The sequence below is a fragment of the Mustela erminea genome, chromosome 3 (assembly GCF_009829155.1).
Source record: "Mustela erminea isolate mMusErm1 chromosome 3, mMusErm1.Pri, whole genome shotgun sequence".
In the NCBI taxonomy this organism is placed as follows: Eukaryota; Metazoa; Chordata; class Mammalia; order Carnivora; family Mustelidae; genus Mustela; species Mustela erminea.
The window spans coordinates 86,187,678-86,204,311 of NC_045616.1; the positions used below are offsets into that span (position 1 = coordinate 86,187,678).

At 44.9% G+C, this 16,634-nt stretch overlaps 3 protein-coding genes across 4 annotated transcripts; all 3 read right to left on the minus strand.

The window, feature by feature from the left end:
- Positions 1-220: 220 nt before the first annotated feature.
- Positions 221-4,279, minus strand: LOC116586434 (protocadherin beta-15-like). 2 transcript variants are annotated; one of them, XM_032336436.1, is made up of 2 exons: positions 2,968-4,271; positions 221-1,941 (listed from the first exon to the last, which is right to left on the minus strand). In XM_032336436.1, exons 1-2 carry the CDS (start codon positions 3,000-3,002, stop codon positions 624-626), a joined length of 1,353 nt encoding a protein of 450 aa, XP_032192327.1. In that variant the 5' UTR covers positions 3,003-4,271; the 3' UTR covers positions 221-623. The 2 variants fall into 2 exon arrangements, with proteins under 2 accessions (XP_032192327.1, XP_032192326.1); XM_032336435.1 differs by having other exon boundaries at positions 221-4,279.
- Positions 4,280-5,922: 1,643 nt separating this feature from the next.
- On the minus strand, positions 5,923-9,514 carry LOC116586436 (protocadherin beta-15-like). Its single transcript, XM_032336437.1, is given in 3 exon segments — positions 5,923-5,966; positions 5,969-6,054; positions 6,056-9,514. Coding segments are annotated over 3 exon segments (2,370 nt in total). The 5' UTR covers positions 8,311-9,514; the 3' UTR covers positions 5,923-5,937.
- A 2,136-nt stretch (positions 9,515-11,650) lies between these two features.
- On the minus strand, positions 11,651-14,724 carry LOC116586437 (protocadherin beta-18-like). The gene has a single exon (XM_032336438.1). The coding sequence runs from the start codon at positions 14,428-14,430 to the stop codon at positions 12,043-12,045; it is 2,388 nt and encodes a 795-aa protein (XP_032192329.1). The 5' UTR covers positions 14,431-14,724; the 3' UTR covers positions 11,651-12,042.
- Between the last annotated feature and the right edge of the window lie 1,910 nt (positions 14,725-16,634).

Genomic DNA, 16,634 nt, shown 5'->3' on the forward strand with positions numbered 1-16,634 from the left:
GGAGCTTGGAAAAACTGGACATGGGTAAATACAAATTGATTCCACCCCAAACACATAAAGGGTTATGCAAAAGTCATAGCTATGTTACTTATAAAACCTAAAAGCCTTCCAGTAATTTAAAAATGAAGTATGTAAACAAAGAATCAGACATTCCTCCTTTTTTTTTTAAAGTAGGCTCCATTCCCAGCATGGAGCCCAAGACAGGGTTTGAGCTCATGACCCTGAGATCAGGCCTGAGGTGAGATCAAAAGTCAGATGCTTAACCAACTGAGCCACCCAGGTACCCCAGGAATTGGATGTTCTTAAGTACTGTCATATAGTTAGTAAAATACTTTGAAAATCAGAATTGTATATTATGAGAGGTTAATTTTCATATTATCCTTTAGGAATGAGTATAAAAATTTTAAACAGAGATATTAATTTCCTGATATAGAATGTCTACTAATAATACAATACCTGGAAACATAATCATAGGATAATCAGGCCAACAAAAACAAAGAGTAAATTTACTACGGAAAAAGAGGGTTAAAGTACAATTAAAATTACTACTGGATTAAAAAATGAAACAGAAAGGTGAAGGAGACAAAACTAACAGAAAAGTGAACAGCAAAGTTTCAGATACCTTAGCTATTCCGGAAGGTTGGATTTGGCTCTGACTTACTCCTAAGGTCTTGGTTCAGAATATTGGGGAAGATAGGCTTCAAGAATTTGAACTCATTGGTCCCAGATCCTTCCGTCAGACACACCTCATACTGGTAGCTGTGGGACAGGGTCCCCGTGCCGCTTACGTCCACCAGGTGGCCCGGAAACGGACCCTCGGGCACCGAGCAGCCGCCCCCCGACGCCGCCCGCCTCCTCCTGCACAGCCGCACCGCCACGAACACCAGCACCGAGAACAGGAAGAGCGACGACACGGACGCCAAGGCCACCACCAGGTAGACGGTGAGCGGGTCGGCGCGGGCCTCGGCCGCCGCCGCGTCCGGCAGCGGCAGGTAGGGCTGCGAGAAGCCGTCCACCAGCAGCACGTGCAGCGTGACGCTGGCCGACAGCGGCGGCTCGCCGTGGTCCCGGACCAGCACCAGCAGCCTGTGCTTGACGGCGTCGCGCTCGCTCAGCGGCCGCGCAGTGCGCACCTCGCCGTTGTGCGCCCACACGCCGAACAGCCCGGGCTCCGTGGCCTTGAGCAGCTGGTACGACAGCCAGGCGTTCTGGCCCGAGTCGCCGTCCACCGCCACCACCTTGGCCACCAGGTAGCCCGCCTCGGCCGCCCGCGGCACCAGCTCGGTGCAGGGCGCCGAGCCGTTCTGCAGCGGGTACAGCACGAACGGCGCGTTGTCGTTGGCGTCCGCCACCAGCACGCGCACCAGCGCCTGGCTGCTGAGCGCCGGCGAGCCGCGGTCGGCCGCGCCCACGCGGAACTCGAACGCCTGCAGCGCCTCGAAATCCAGCGACCTGAGCGCGAACAGCTGCCCGTTGTCCGCGTTGATGGACACCAGCGAGCCCAGCGGCAGCTGCGGGTCGTGGGGCGGCAGCAGCGAGTAGGTGACCTGGGCGTTGGCGCCCGAGTCTCTGTCGGTGGCGCTCACGCTGCCGATGTGCAGGGCGGGGCTGTTGTTCTCGCGGACGCGCAGGGTGTAGGTCGTCTGGCTAAAGGCCGGGGCGTTGTCGTTGACGTCGGACACGGTCACCGTAAGGTGGTGCTGGGTTTTCAGCCTGGGGGTTCCCAGGTCGGTGACGGTGATGGTGATGTTGTACTCGGCCTGGCTCTCCCTGTCTAGGGCCCCATTTGTTACCAGGGTATAGAAATTCTCTTCTGATGGTTTCAAGACGAAGGGGAGATCATCCTGGATGGAGCAAGTCATTCTTCCGTTGTCCCCTGTGTCTCGGTCTCTAATTCTAAACAGGGCCACCTCTGTCTCAGGAGAATTTTCAGGAATGGGGCTGGTGAGTGATGAAATAGTTATTTCTGGGAAGTTATCGTTAACATCCACCACCTCAATGGAGACAGAGCACCTTCCCGAAAGCCCCCCACCATCAGACGCCTCTATTTCCAGCTCATATGAAGATATTGTCTCAAAATCCAATTTTTTAATTAGACGAACTTCTCCTGAAAGGCTGTTTAGCTCAAAAGTTGTGCTAATCTCTTGGGAACTATAAAAATAGGAGTATGATATTTCCCCATTTGTTCCAGTGTCTAAATCTCTAGCAGAGACCTTGACAACTAGCATGCCTACAGGGCTGTTCTCTGGAACCTGCACCTGGTAGAGTATCTTTGCAAACTCAGGGGCATTGTCATTGACGTCCAATACCAAGATGCGAACCTGAGCAGTGCCAGACCGGGGTGGAGAGCCGCCATCCAGTGCTGTGAGGGTTAATCGGAGCTCAGCCTGCTCCTCACGATCCAGCTCTTTGTCTAGTACCAGTTCTGGGTATTTCCTACCATCCCCCCGGGCACGGGTAGAAACATGGAAATGAGAGTTCGGACTGATACTATAACTTTGGATGTTGTTGGTGCCCACGTCCAAATCCTGGGCTTTTTTCAGAGTAAACCTGGTCCCCAGAGGGCTAGTCTCCAGGATTTTCAGAGTCATTTCTCTTTCAGGAAACTCTGGAGAATGATCATTTATGTCTCTCACCAGTAGCTCAGCTCGAAATACTCCCAGTGGTTTTTTCAGCAACACTTGGAAATGCATTACACATGGATCTGCGGGGCCACACATCTCCTCCCGATCCAGTTTCTCGTTTAATATCAACTCCCCGGTCTGCAGATCAAGCTGCAAGTGGGGTTTGTTATCCTCGGAGACTACCCGGGCTTCCCGCACTGCTAGCTCCCCCACTCCCAGTCCCAAATCCTTGGCCAGATTGGCCACAAAGGAGCCACTCTCGGTTTCCTCCATCACGGAATAGCGACGAGATTCCCAGCCTGCCAGAGCCACTCCCAACACGAGAAAGAGAATCAGGACTTGCCTTTGTTTAGGGAAGCACTCCCCTCCAGCCTCCATCTTTACTTCCACAAACACCTGTCCAGAAACAGGGCCCAGCTCTACCTTAGGGACAGTGGTGGATCTCTCAGTTGATAACCTGTCCGGAAATGTTGGTGAGTAGCATGATGTACTGGTTCGGAACTCTGCGTACCGGCTTTCTCTTCAGCTATAGATCGGAAGTCGGGTTTGTAGCTGTTTCCTGTTCTTTTTTTTTTTTTTTTAGGTTTTAAACCTTAGCTTGCAGCGCCACCATGTGTTGTCTTCCAGAGGAATCGCTACAATTGTATTCTCTGACAATCCAGTGTGCTATTAGGAGTTTGGAAATGATTTGAAGGAGGCAGTGTAATTGGAAAACCGTATAATTATAATTACTCATTCCTTCATTCAAAGAAGTATTATTAGCTTTCTATGTACTAACTTCTGATAGATCAATGAACAACCTAAACATGGTCCCTACTTTTTCCAACCTGTAGTCGGCCTGAGGTGCTAGGAAAATTGAGAAGTCAAAGACAACAGTGATAAATCATGTGAAAATAACAGTATATACCTATGTGATTTCTTAAAATTCTCTCAGCAAAGAGGATGAATTCTTCTAGATTTTCTTCCATATTCTAGGTAGTGTATGTGACAGAACAGTTGTTCCCATTGGTTGAATCACATTTAAAAAAAAAACTGAATTCAGTTTATTACAAGAGATGATACCATTTTGACATAAGGTCAGAGAACTATGGTTTTAAAACTTTCAAACTATGGGAAAATGCATATGAGGACACTTTCTATATCTCTTACCTGGCTTTTCCTCCTTCACATTTATCTGATATAGCATAGATGTACATATTTAATTTTTTTCTTTTCTGTGACTTTCTTGTGCATGAGATCTTTGCTTTGTTCATATCTACATCTCCCAACATCTAGAACAGTCCGTAGCACATGGTAAATGCTCAACCGGTATTCAATAGGTCAATCAATAAATCACAATTTAAAAATTTTGATAGATGGACTCTCCTCCTAACATAGAAGCCCCCTTTTTTTTTCTGCTGGAATCCTAGTACATCATATGAGCTGGACAAACAAAACACCATGTTCCCTAGTAGCCATTTTATATGCTCTTTAGAAAAGTAATTTGCAGTACTTCAGAATGATCTAAATGTTTTTCATTAAATGCCAAAATTCTCTGGCATCCCCTATGTAATGGAATATATTCTAAAAAACAAAACAAAACAAAACAAAAAACAGAACAAAATTTCCAGGCTATAAATATCCTACAAATATGGTATACATCTCTTTTAAAACACATTTTACATTGTCAATATTATTATGACAGTAATAATATTTAAAACTTTCTTACATATGAGAATTTTCAAAGAATTTCCATAAGACACACCAAACACTGTAAAATTTTAAAATAGCCATCAGTTCTTCTCAAAATCATATATGTTAACCAGAGTTTGTGCTTGTCCTTTACAGACTACTAATATTCCACAAACTTTTGATCCCAAATATTATTATATTAATAAAAAACACAATTTAAAAATCTCCAACGAAGAGTAAATTTCAAGCCATGCAAGAATCTAGATATGCTTTTGACAAGGGAGAAATCCACATAGAAATCATAATTAAAGGGACATTTCTTAAAAGTGCATATACTTGTTTCCAAAAGCCAAGGGAGAAAGCAGACGTGGGAGGGACTGGGAAATCCATAATGTTACCTTTTAGGCATTTCCTTTCTTCTTCTCTGTAAATGCACTGACCTTCTGTTTTTTTCTTTCTATTTATTTAGCCAACATGATATCATTTTCTTGTTAAATTCCTAACAGAAACTATTTTAGATTTGCTTTCTTTGGATTTGCTTTGTTGTTTTTAAACAAATGAGATTTACAAAGCTTGGATTAGCAACACCAACTTGTCTGATTGTCTGAAGACGGAAATGGATCAAATCAAATAAACATGGCTGCAACCATACACTTCTACTGGAGAGAAGTTTCCTGAAAATGATGGGGTGGGCTAGACAGATACCACAAGGGATCTATCATTTAAATATCTTTTTAAAAAAGATTTTATTTATTTGACAGAGATCACAGTAGGCAGAGAGAGAGAGAGGGAAGCAGGCTCCCCGCCGAGCAGAGCGCCATCCTAGGACCCTGGGATCATGATCCACTGAGCCATCCAGGTGCCCCTAAATATCTTGATATAAACTAATAATCTTTTGATATTATTCATATAGCTGATATACTGAAGGTTGATATAGAGGTAAAGCACTTAAGTATGGGAGAAATTGTAGCCTTTCTATTTAATACTACTTATTGTGAAACAAAAACATGCAATTTTTGCAAACACTTCTCCATTTAAAAGTTTAAGACAATGGGGCGCCTGGGTAGCTCAGTGGGTTAAAGCCTCTGCCTTCCACTCAGGTCATGATTTTAGGGTCCTGGGATCCAGGCCCTGCAGCGGGCTCTCTGCTCAGCGGGGAGCCTGCTTCCCTTCCTCTCTCTCTACCTGCCTCTCTACCTACTTGTGATGTCTGTCAAATAAATAAAAAATCTTTTTAAAAAATTAAGACAAGTAGGCTTAATATCAGATTAAACAGAAGTTATATTGATACTTCATTATATTAATATCATAATGCTTTCTAAGTAACCACAATGTAAGAAAATTTTAGAGTTTCCATATAATAATCAAAGAGAGGATGGAACTGGGGTCATCTTCAAATCAACACTGCTTGATAATGAATGTTCATGTCTTTTCGGTAATGCAATAAAGTTGAAAATTCTGTGTCTCTATCAAAACAGAAATGATATAAAGAGTAAATATGAGTATATACTCAAAAAGAATATTTCAAGTCCCCTTAATAGGAATATGGAATCAGCAAATTACCCAAGAAATTCTATACGGACCAAAACAGTAACGGAGACCGATCATATTTCAAAAGAACCCAAATTCCTTAACGAAATTCCTAATTGAATCCAAAACTATTCACAAATTTGTCTTTTCCTCCATATCCTTCACAGACCTCTGTTGCGTGGAGACAACAAACTTCAAAAACTTAAATTCCCTGGTCCCAGATTCTCCCAAGACACACCTCATACTGGTAGCTGTTGGACAGGGTCCCCGCACCGCTGACGTCCACCAGGTGGCCCGGAAACGGACCCTCGGGCACCGAGCAGCCGCCCCCCGACGCCGCCCGCCTCCTCCTGCACAGCCGCACCGCCACGAACACCAGCACCGAGAACAGGAAGAGCGACGACACGGACGCCAAGGCCACCACCAGGTAGACGGTGAGCGGGTCGGCGCGGGCCTCGGCCGCCGCCGCGTCCGGCAGCGGCAGGTAGGGCTGCGAGAAGCCGTCCACCAGCAGCACGTGCAGCGTGACGCTGGCCGACAGCGGCGGCTCGCCGTGGTCCCGGACCAGCACCAGCAGCCTGTGCTTGACGGCGTCGCGCTCGCTCAGCGGCCGCGCAGTGCGCACCTCGCCGTTGTGCGCCCACACGCCGAACAGCCCGGGCTCCGTGGCCTTGAGCAGCTGGTACGACAGCCAGGCGTTCTGGCCCGAGTCGCCGTCCACCGCCACCACCTTGGCCACCAGGTAGCCCGCCTCGGCCGCCCGCGGCACCAGCTCGGTGCAGGGCGCCGAGCCGTTCTGCAGCGGGTACAGCACGAACGGCGCGTTGTCGTTGTCGTCCGCCACCAGCACGCGCACCAGCGCCTGGCTGCTGAGCGCCGGCGAGCCGCGGTCGGCCGCGCCCACGCGGAACTCGAACGCCTGCAGCGCCTCGAAATCCAGCGACCTGAGCGCGAACAGCTGCCCGTTGTCCGCGTTGATGGACACCAGCGAGCCCAGCGGCAGCTGCGGGTCGTGGGGCGGCAGCAGCGAGTAGGTGACCTGGGCGTTGGCGCCCGAGTCTCTGTCGGTGGCGCTCACGCTGCCGATGTGCAGGGCGGGGCTGTTGTTCTCGCGGACGCGCAGGGTGTAGGTCGTCTGGCTGAAGGTCGGGGCGTTGTCGTTGACGTCGGACACGGTCACCGTGAGGTTGTGCTGAGTTTTCAGCCTGGGGGTCCCCAGGTCGGTGACGGTGATGGTGATGTTGTACTCGGCCTGGCTCTCTCTGTCTAGCTCTCCTTCTGTTACTAGCTTGTAGAAATTCTCAACGGAAGGTTTAAGAGTGAACGGAACATCTTCTTGGATGGAACAAACCATCTTCCCATTGTCCCCAGAATCTCGATCTTGAATACTGAAAAGAGCTATCGTGGTCTCAGGGGAATTTTCTGGGATGGAGCTTATAAGTGAAGCCACTGTCAGTTCTGGGGTGTTGTCATTTATATCCACCACCTCTATTATGACAGTGCATTTTCCAGAAAGACCTGCCCCATCAGAGGCCTTAATATCCAGCTCATATGACATAATTTTTTCAAAATCTAGTGTCCTAATTATTTTAATTTCTCCTGTGAGTTCATCAAGTGCAAATGTCCTACTAATCTCTTCATCGCCATAAAAAAATGAATAGAATACTTCACCATTTGTTCCTGTGTCTAAATCTCTAGCTGAAACAGTGACAATAACCGATCCCAAAGGACTGTTTTCCATGATCTGTACACGATAGAGTGGCTGCGCAAACTCAGGGGCATTGTCATTGATGTCCAAGATATCAATGAGGACCAAGGCAGTCCCAGTTTTAGGAGGAACTCCACCATCTACTGCCAGGAGAGTTAACCTAAGCTCGGGCTGCTCCTCTCGATCTAGCACTTTATCCAGAACCAGTTCCGGGTATTTTCTGTCTTCACCGCTATTGTGGGTAAGAACATGGAAATGGGAGTTGGGATAAAGGGTGTAGTTTTGGATATTATTGATACCTACATCCAAATCTTGTGCATTTTTCAGGGGAAACGCAGTCCCTGGAAGAGTATTTTCCATGATTTTCAAAATCATTTCTGCTTCTGGGAACACAGGGGAATTGTCATTTATGTCAGTGACCAAAAGCTTATACCTATATACCTCTAAAGGTTCTTCCAGTAACACTTGGAATTGCAGTACACAACGCTCCATGGGGCCACACAGTTCCTCCCGATCCAGTTTCTCATTTACTTGTAAATCTCCCGTCTGAAGGTTCAGCTGAAAATATTTTTTGTCATTTGTAAAAATGATCCGAGCCCTCCGCCAAGACAGCTCTCTTACCGCTAGCCCTATGTCCTTTGCTAGATTGGCCACAAAAGAGCCACGCTCTGTTTCTTCAGCGACACGGTAATCTTCCTGCTCCGCCCAAGTGTGAGACAGCAAAACAAAGAGAAGAACTTGCCTTAGTCTAGGAAAGCGCTCCTTTGCAGCTTCCATTTCTCCAACTCCAAAAGTCTTTAGAATCCGAGTGCCTATTTGGTCTTTAGGCAGTCCGCTCCAGGAGTCAGTCCCTTGCCGCAAGGTAATTCCGTAAAGAACTATCTTCTCTTAAGTGTGTGTTTGACTGCCGGCACCGTAACCATCCGCAGGTCTGTTTTTCCGCAACCTTAGGTTACAGCGCCACCCTGTGTTGTACTTAAACCTAGTTCGCTGAAATTCCTACAAAACGTATCACCCTTATTTTGATTAATGCACACACAAAAGCAAACCACAGATTAAATACGGGATGGTTTATAAATAAAATGATAACTTCTGTTTTCCTATGGGATTATGAATGTGGAAATAGTGACAGACACCTCTGTGAAAGGATGCAAAAATAAAGCCAACTGTATTTGTTAATTCAACAAATGCTAATCAATTCCTTGTTATATGTCACGCTCTGTAAAGTGCTGGAAATACAAACACCCTCTCTGACCTCATGGAGTTTACAATATAATGTCTACTATGTTGTCTAATCTCTGCTTTCCAGGGAAATTAACTAGAAAACAATGTGGGCATCAGTCCATTCCTAAACAAAGAATATACACAATTAAACTCTTAACTCACTACTGCCAGCACAGTAGATGAAAAGATTCATTCACAGTTTCAGGAATACAAACTTAAGTGACAGACCAGCTAGAGCTAGTTTATTATGCAAACTCAATAGAAAGCTTAAGGAATTGTGGATGACTTATTTGTAGATATTGTCTAAGGAGAATGTCTCTGTACTTCTGTGAGAACATTGTATAGACTTGTTCCATTGTCCAAAGATTATATAAAGACATCTATATTTATTCCTAAAATTAAGATACTCACATGTTGAAGCAGAGATTCACTGAGATCTTGAAAAGTAGGATAGTCAAGATCAAAATAAAGAGCTGAAGTTAAAGTAATAAAAATAAAGTACAGAAGAAAATAAGTTGGATTCATCTGAAAGAGCAGGGAAAAGTTACATCAGGTAAGGAAGATCACCATTCACTTATAGCAAGCAACTCACTTATCCCTTTTGGATCACTTGAGATTCTGGCACCCTAGCATGAAACTGAAGTTCTTTTACTCCTATCTATGGGGAAAATACTCTGTAGTAGGGGTCCTGGGTCTCCCCAGTTGCATCAAACTTCAGCCAATATTTTAATAATGTTTAAATAATAGACACTATCATGTATTTTGGCACACTAATACCAAGCTAACTGGGGAAAGAGCATGCGCCAAGTATAAAAACTGATTGCATATTAGTACAACTCTATTACAGGTAAAAAGCACTCAAACCAATATTCTATTTTAGAATGTTTTCCCCTACACAGAAAAATTTGATTATGTAAACTCAAAATATGAGAACATGTTGACAGTTAAAATCTAATAGATATCTTCCTTATAGAAAGATCTTGGTCATGGACCAGACTCTTTATTATGAAATCAAATGTCCAAGAAAATGTGCCCTTAATGTCCATGCATTTTTAAAAATATTAATAGAAACTGGTACCTAGGACGCCTGGGTGGCTCAGTGGGTTAAAGCCTCTGCCTTCCACTCAGGTCATGATCCCAGGGTCCTGGGATTGAGCCCCGCATTGGGCTCTCTGCTTGCAGGGAGCCTGCTTCCTCCTCTCTCTCTGCCTGCCTTTCTGCCTCCTTGTGATTTCTGTCAAATAAATAAATGAATCTTTAAAAAAAAAAGAAAAAGAAACTGGTACCTATGTCAGTAAGTGAATGGATCAAAATTAGTTTTTCATTCCCAACTACATCTCTCAGGTAATTTTCTCTTTATTTTCTTTTCTAAGGAGAAAGTTTTAAGCCCATATACTTGGCAGGAAGCTTGAATTTTTTTTCTGAGTGTTCTAGTAATAGAGTATGTGTCAACCAAATTACTATTAATGAAATCATGAATTAACACATATGATCCATAAATTGGATTATGTATAGGTCCTGAAGATTTTACATTAGATGATGAAATAATTCTGCTCACATTGAACTCAGTTATTTTTAAAAGAAAGAGATGATAAGGAAGGTATGATGTACAGACATCCAAACAATAACAATTTCAGTGTTACTTTTTAAAACTAATCCTGGAGAACATAAAATAAATGGATGGAAACCTGTTAACAAAATATTCCATTCCATAAAATCTTTTGTAGCATCTTTCTGTTGAAAGAGCTCATAAATAATTTATAAAATTAAGTTTTATAACAAAATTTTCTAATATAGATTAGTTCTCTCTGAGCTTGTACATTTTTATTCCATTTATTCCATTAATTTAAAAGCAAAATAAAATTAAATTAAAAGCAAAAGACCTAGGTTTTATGGTAAGTAGTCTAATTGAGTACTCAAGATAGCATGTATCTTTTCTATCTCTTTTGGTTTCAAGAAATCCACTCTCCCCAAGATAGGTTAAATAAAGGAGTTTTATTATTAGGTAACTAGAGTTTTACTGTAGAGCACAAGGAAAATTAGACAAAGGGGACTTAGGAACACTGAAATCAGGAACCAATGAGTATAAAACCAAGCAATTCTTAGTCTCTTCTGTTTCTTGGGCTTCTGCTTCTACCACTCCCTTATTCCTTCTCACTTTCCTTCCAATCCTCCTTTCCTTCCTCCCTCTCTACATGCCATTCTGTTCTGCCAACCTATACAAGTATAAACATGGCTACCTCAGCCCATACTTAATATTTCCTAGTTACTAGAAATCAAGAAAAACAATAGATGAAATACGTCGTAATTACAAACTCAGGGACTTGGAGAATGTGACTGTTCCTACTTTAATTAGGAGACTGTAACTGGACCAATAAAAAATGACCAAGAGAGGTAAAGAAAAGTATAACAAATAGTTCATTAGTTATGACTCCCTCCAGAAGTCCCAGGAAGTTCTCAGACAAGAATAGTGGTCTGGATAGATATCTTAATCCAAACAAGATTAAAATTTATTTTAATATAACATCTACAAGAAATATATACAATTCTCAAGATGTTTACAAAGAAAAATACCTAAGTGCAGAAAAATTACTCTGAAATATTTGGCAGAAAGGTAGAACGGAAAGATTATGCTTCAAAAAAAAAAAACAAAACTAAGGGACGCCTGGGTGGCTCAGTTGGTTAAGCCGCTGCCTTCAGCTCGGGTCATGATCCCAGCCTCCTGGGATGGAGTCCCACATCGGGCTCCTTGCTCCGCAGGGAGCCTGCTTCTCCCTCTGACTCTGCCTTCCACTCTGTCTGCCTGTGCTCGCTCTCGCTAGCTCTCTCTCTGACAAAAAAAAAAAAAAAACAAACAAAACAAAACAAAACAAAACAAAACAAAACAAAAAAACTAAATAACATCTTAGGAGCCATGGATGGTTTTTATTTATACCATGCGTCTTCCTCTATCAAACATACAGATTTCAGTGAGAGGATCTAGAGCTCAGAACAGCCAAAGAATATGGCTGAGCCCAGCGTTACATTACTCTTGAAGGGGAAATGCTATATATTTGAATAAATTATTTGAGGTTGCATTTTGGAAGAAAGACCAAGTAAATACTAGCTTCCTTAGTATTTTCGACAATTAAGATGAAAAAGAGCAGAAAACAGACAAATCACTAAAACTTCTGAAAACTCTTAAGTAAAATGAAGTTACCCAAAACAAAGAATTTTACATTACAATGAATACATTTTACAAAGAAATAGCACTCATTATAAAAGTTCTGCACAATAATCAAATTCCTAAATGAACTCAAAACCTTTCAGGAAAGTGTGGCTTTCGTCAGTTCTATGATCCGGGGGAGGGAGGTTGGGGAGTGCTGGTTTAAGGAACTTGAACTCAGTGGTCCCAGATCCTCCCGTCAGACACACCTCATACTGGTAGCTGTGGGACAGGGTCCCCGCGCCGCTGACGTCCACCAGGTGGCCCGGAAACGGACCCTCGGGCACCGAGCAGCCGCCCCCCGACGCCGCCCGCCTCCTCCTGCACAGCCGCACCGCCACGAACACCAGCACCGAGAACAGGAAGAGCGACGACACGGACGCCAAGGCCACCACCAGGTAGACGGTGAGCGGGTCGGCGCGGGCCTCGGCCGCCGCCGCGTCCGGCAGCGGCAGGTAGGGCTGCGAGAAGCCGTCCACCAGCAGCACGTGCAGCGTGACGCTGGCCGACAGCGGCGGCTCGCCGTGGTCCCGGACCAGCACCAGCAGCCTGTGCTTGACGGCGTCGCGCTCGCTCAGCGGCCGCGCAGTGCGCACCTCGCCGTTGTGCGCCCACACGCCGAACAGCCCGGGCTCCGTGGCCTTGAGCAGCTGGTACGACAGCCAGGCGTTCTGGCCCGAGTCGCCGTCCACCGCCACCACCTTGGCCACCAGGTAGCCCGCCTCGGCCGCCCGCGGCACCAGCTCGGTGCAGGGCGCCGAGCCATTCTGCAGCGGGTACAGCACGAACGGCGCGTTGTCGTTGGCGTCCGCCACCAGCACGCGCACCAGCGCCTGGCTGCTGAGCGCCGGCGAGCCGCGGTCGGCCGCGCCCACGCGGAACTCGAACGCCTGCAGCGCCTCGAAATCCAGCGACCTGAGCGCGAACAGCTGCCCGTTGTCCGCGTTGATGGACACCAGCGAGCCCAGCGGCAGCTGCGGGTCGTGGGGCGGCAGCAGCGAGTAGGTGACCTGGGCGTTGGCGCCCGAGTCTCTGTCGGTGGCGCTCACGCTGCCGATGTGCAGGGCGGGGCTGTTGTTCTCGCGGACGCGCAGGGTGTAGGTCGTCTGGCTAAAGGCCGGGGCGTTGTCGTTAACGTCGGACACGGTCACCGTGAGGTTGTGCTGGGTTTTCAGCCTGGGGGTTCCCAGGTCGGTGACGGTGATGGTGATGTTGTACTCGGCCTGGCTCTCTCTATCGAGGGGGCTCTCTGTTACCAGGGTGTAGAAATTCTTAAAGGTAGGCTTCAAGAGAAAAGGGAGGTCATCCTGAATGGAGCACACCATCCTCCCGTTGTCCCCAGCATCTAGGTCTCGTACGCTAAAAACAGCGACCACCATTTCAGGTGACGAATTTTCAGGTATGGGGCTAGTCAGAGATGTCATGACTATTTCTGGTGCGTTGTCGTTCACATCCACAACCCGAACTAAAATTGCTGATTTTCCGGAAAGGCTACCCCCATCAATGGCCTGGATATTTATTGTATATGACTGAATTAACTCGAAATCCAGAAGCGCTTTTAAATAGATTTCACCAGAAACTGGATGGATTTCAAATGTTTTCCGAATGTCTGTGGAGACGTGAGAAAATGAGTAGGATAATTCTCCATATATTCCCGCATCCAAATCTGTAGCAGACACCCTGACGACCAAGGAGTCCACAGGGCTGTTTTCTGGTACCTGAACCTCATAGACAGACCTTTCGAACTCTGGAGCATTGTCATTGATATCTAAAACCAAAACACGAACCAGTGTAGTTCCAGACCTGGGCGGAGATCCACCATCTAAGGCTGTTAGCGTTAGTCTAAACTCGGGCTCCTTTTCCCGATCCAGAGATTGGTCCAGTAACAGCTCTGGGAATTTTCTGCCATCATCACTGTCTTGTAATTCAAGGTGGAAATAAGGATTGGGACTTAATGTGTAGTTTTGGACACCATTCTTTCCTACATCCAAGTCCTGAGCACTGTCCATTTGGAATGAGGTTCCTGGAGCAGTAGCTTCTGAGATTTTTAGAATTATTTGCTTGTCTAGGAAAGCAGGGGTATGATCATTTATGTCTTTAACCCAAAGTTCAGCCCGAAAAAATTGTAAAGGATTTTGAAATAATACCTGGAAATGCAATATACATGGCTCTGTGAAATGGCAAAGTGCCTCCCGGTCCAGTTCCTCATTTAAGAGCAAGTTGCCAGTCTGCGGATCCAACTGTAAATACGGTTTATAATCGTCAAAGATGACTCTAGCCCCCCGTGCAACCAAGTCTTCCACAGCCAAACCTATTTCTTTCACCACATTGGCTATAACGGAGCCTATCTCCATTTCCTCTGCCACAGAATAGTGCCAGGGCTCTGAACACACCAAAGACCCTCCCAGGAAAACAAAGAAAAGCAGCACTTGCCTTATCTGCTGAGGGTGCCTCTCTCCTGGTTCCATGGCTCCTTAGCCAAATGTGTTTCTGCAGAAATGTTTCAACTCAGTAGCCAAACAGCTCCTAAATTGCGCCTCTCATCTATTAGGCGGGACCACTGGGAATCTTTAGTTTTGTAATCCTGTCATGGATTACGGGGTGTTGTTGGCTCCCTAGCTTTCTCTTGAAAGCCTCTTTTCCCCTTCCTGCTTCTCCTATGCTCTCAGTTACACTGGTTAATGGAGACCAGAGCATTGGATGGTACGAAAAAGTCCCCATCTTATCCTGCAGCGCCACCATGCGACTCTGCTGCATCTCAGGTTTTAAACAGTCAGATAAATTTGAGACAAAATACTAATTTACGTTGTGTGTTGATTAACTTAAATTACACTCTCTCCTATATTCTTATTTTCTGAGTTACATTCTCAGTAATATGTGATGCTATTATTATTCAGTCTTTAACACAATAAATCACAACCTGTTAGAGCTCTGGTGAATATAAAAATCATGTTTAAGATATAGCCCCAAGTTTAAATAAATTATGATCTCTCTTTGAAGACCATATATAAAACTAAAAATACTTAAAGGGACTCTTTCATGTAATTGACGTTATGAGCAAAATATTACCAGGAAATTGGAAAAGGGAACCAGAGATTTTAGTCTTCTCTAGCTATCAGCAAATACTCCTAGAAAAGACAATAAGGTCATGCACTTTTAACTGAACCCAGTATATGAAAATAGTTGTTTTGGGGTGACTGGACATTTCAAGCTGAGTAAATGGTACCATTTACTTAAGGACGCTCCATGGGAGACTTACCTGGCAGAAATAGAAAGTAAATGCTCAATAGTAGTGAATAAAACAAGATACGTCCAAAAAACTGAACAAACTAGACCCCAGTTTAGTTGTGGAAAATAAATCTATTTTGCAGACCCAGGCCTTCCAGAGGCATCATCATAAATATTTTATTCATCCACTCATTACCAGTCTAGCAAATATTTATTGATCATATACTTTGTGTTAGGAATGGTAGTGTTAGGGATAGAGTGGTAAGCAGTTTCTGTCCTGAGAGATGGAGGCAGAAAAGGGATTACATATTTAAAAATAGAACACAATGAGGGGTGCCTGGATGCCTCAATCAGTTAAGCATACAACTCTGGATTTTGGCTCAGGACAGGATCTCAGAGTCATGAGATCCAACCCTGAGTCTGCTCCATGCTGAGCATGGAGCTTGCTTAAGATTCTCTCCTTCCCTCCTCCCTTGCCCCTGCCCCTGCCCCCTAAAAATAAAAATAAATTAAAACTTTAAAAAATGGAACATAATTAATACTACGATAGCAAAAGATCATGCTATTCTAAGAGCATAGATAAGGGTCATCTAACCAGAATTTGGAAGTACAGAAAAGACTTTTCTGGAACAAAAACTGGGTGTTGGAAAAAAAAACTGGGTGTTGGGTAAAATTTACAGATAATCCCAAAATATGATTGTGAAAATTTGAGATGAGAGAAGTGTTTTTGGAAGAACTGAAATAGGAAAAATATGGCTGAGTCATAGAGCAAGAGGAAAGAAATAAGAACTGGGATTGGAGAGATAAGCAAATAATTATGTAAGGCCTTCCAAGGCATTTGGGACTCTACATCAATGAAAATGCAAGACGATTAAAGGCTTTTAGATAGAAAAGGAGATGACATTGACCTCAACTAGAAATGCAATAATAAGCTTATATTAAAATGATAAAGATACAGGATGTGATGACAGATTAGACATGGAGGGAGTGGAATAAGAAATGAAAAGAGGGGGGGGAAAGAAATGAAAAGAGGGGCACCTGGGTGGCTTGGTCATTGGCCATCTGCCTTCATGATCCCCGGGTCCCGTGATGGAGCTCTGCATCGAGCCCCGCATTGAGCCCAGCACTGAGCCCTGCATCTGGCTCCCTGCTCAGCGGGAAGCCTGCTTCTCCCTGTACCACTCCTCCTGCTTGTGTCTACTTGTTTCTCCTCTCTTTCTGACTCTCTCTGTGTCAAATAAATAAAATCTTTAAAAGGAGGAGGAGAAGGGGAAAGAAGAAGGGGGGGGAAATGTACCTTTTTTTCAGGATTAGAGAACTGAGTGAGTGTTGGTGCTATTATCTGATAGAGGAAACAGGAAAAGGAGAAGAGAGGGGCAGGTATAGAGCAGGAAAGAGGTTTCGTTTTAAGGAATGGGCAATTTAAATTTAAAACGTGTCGAGT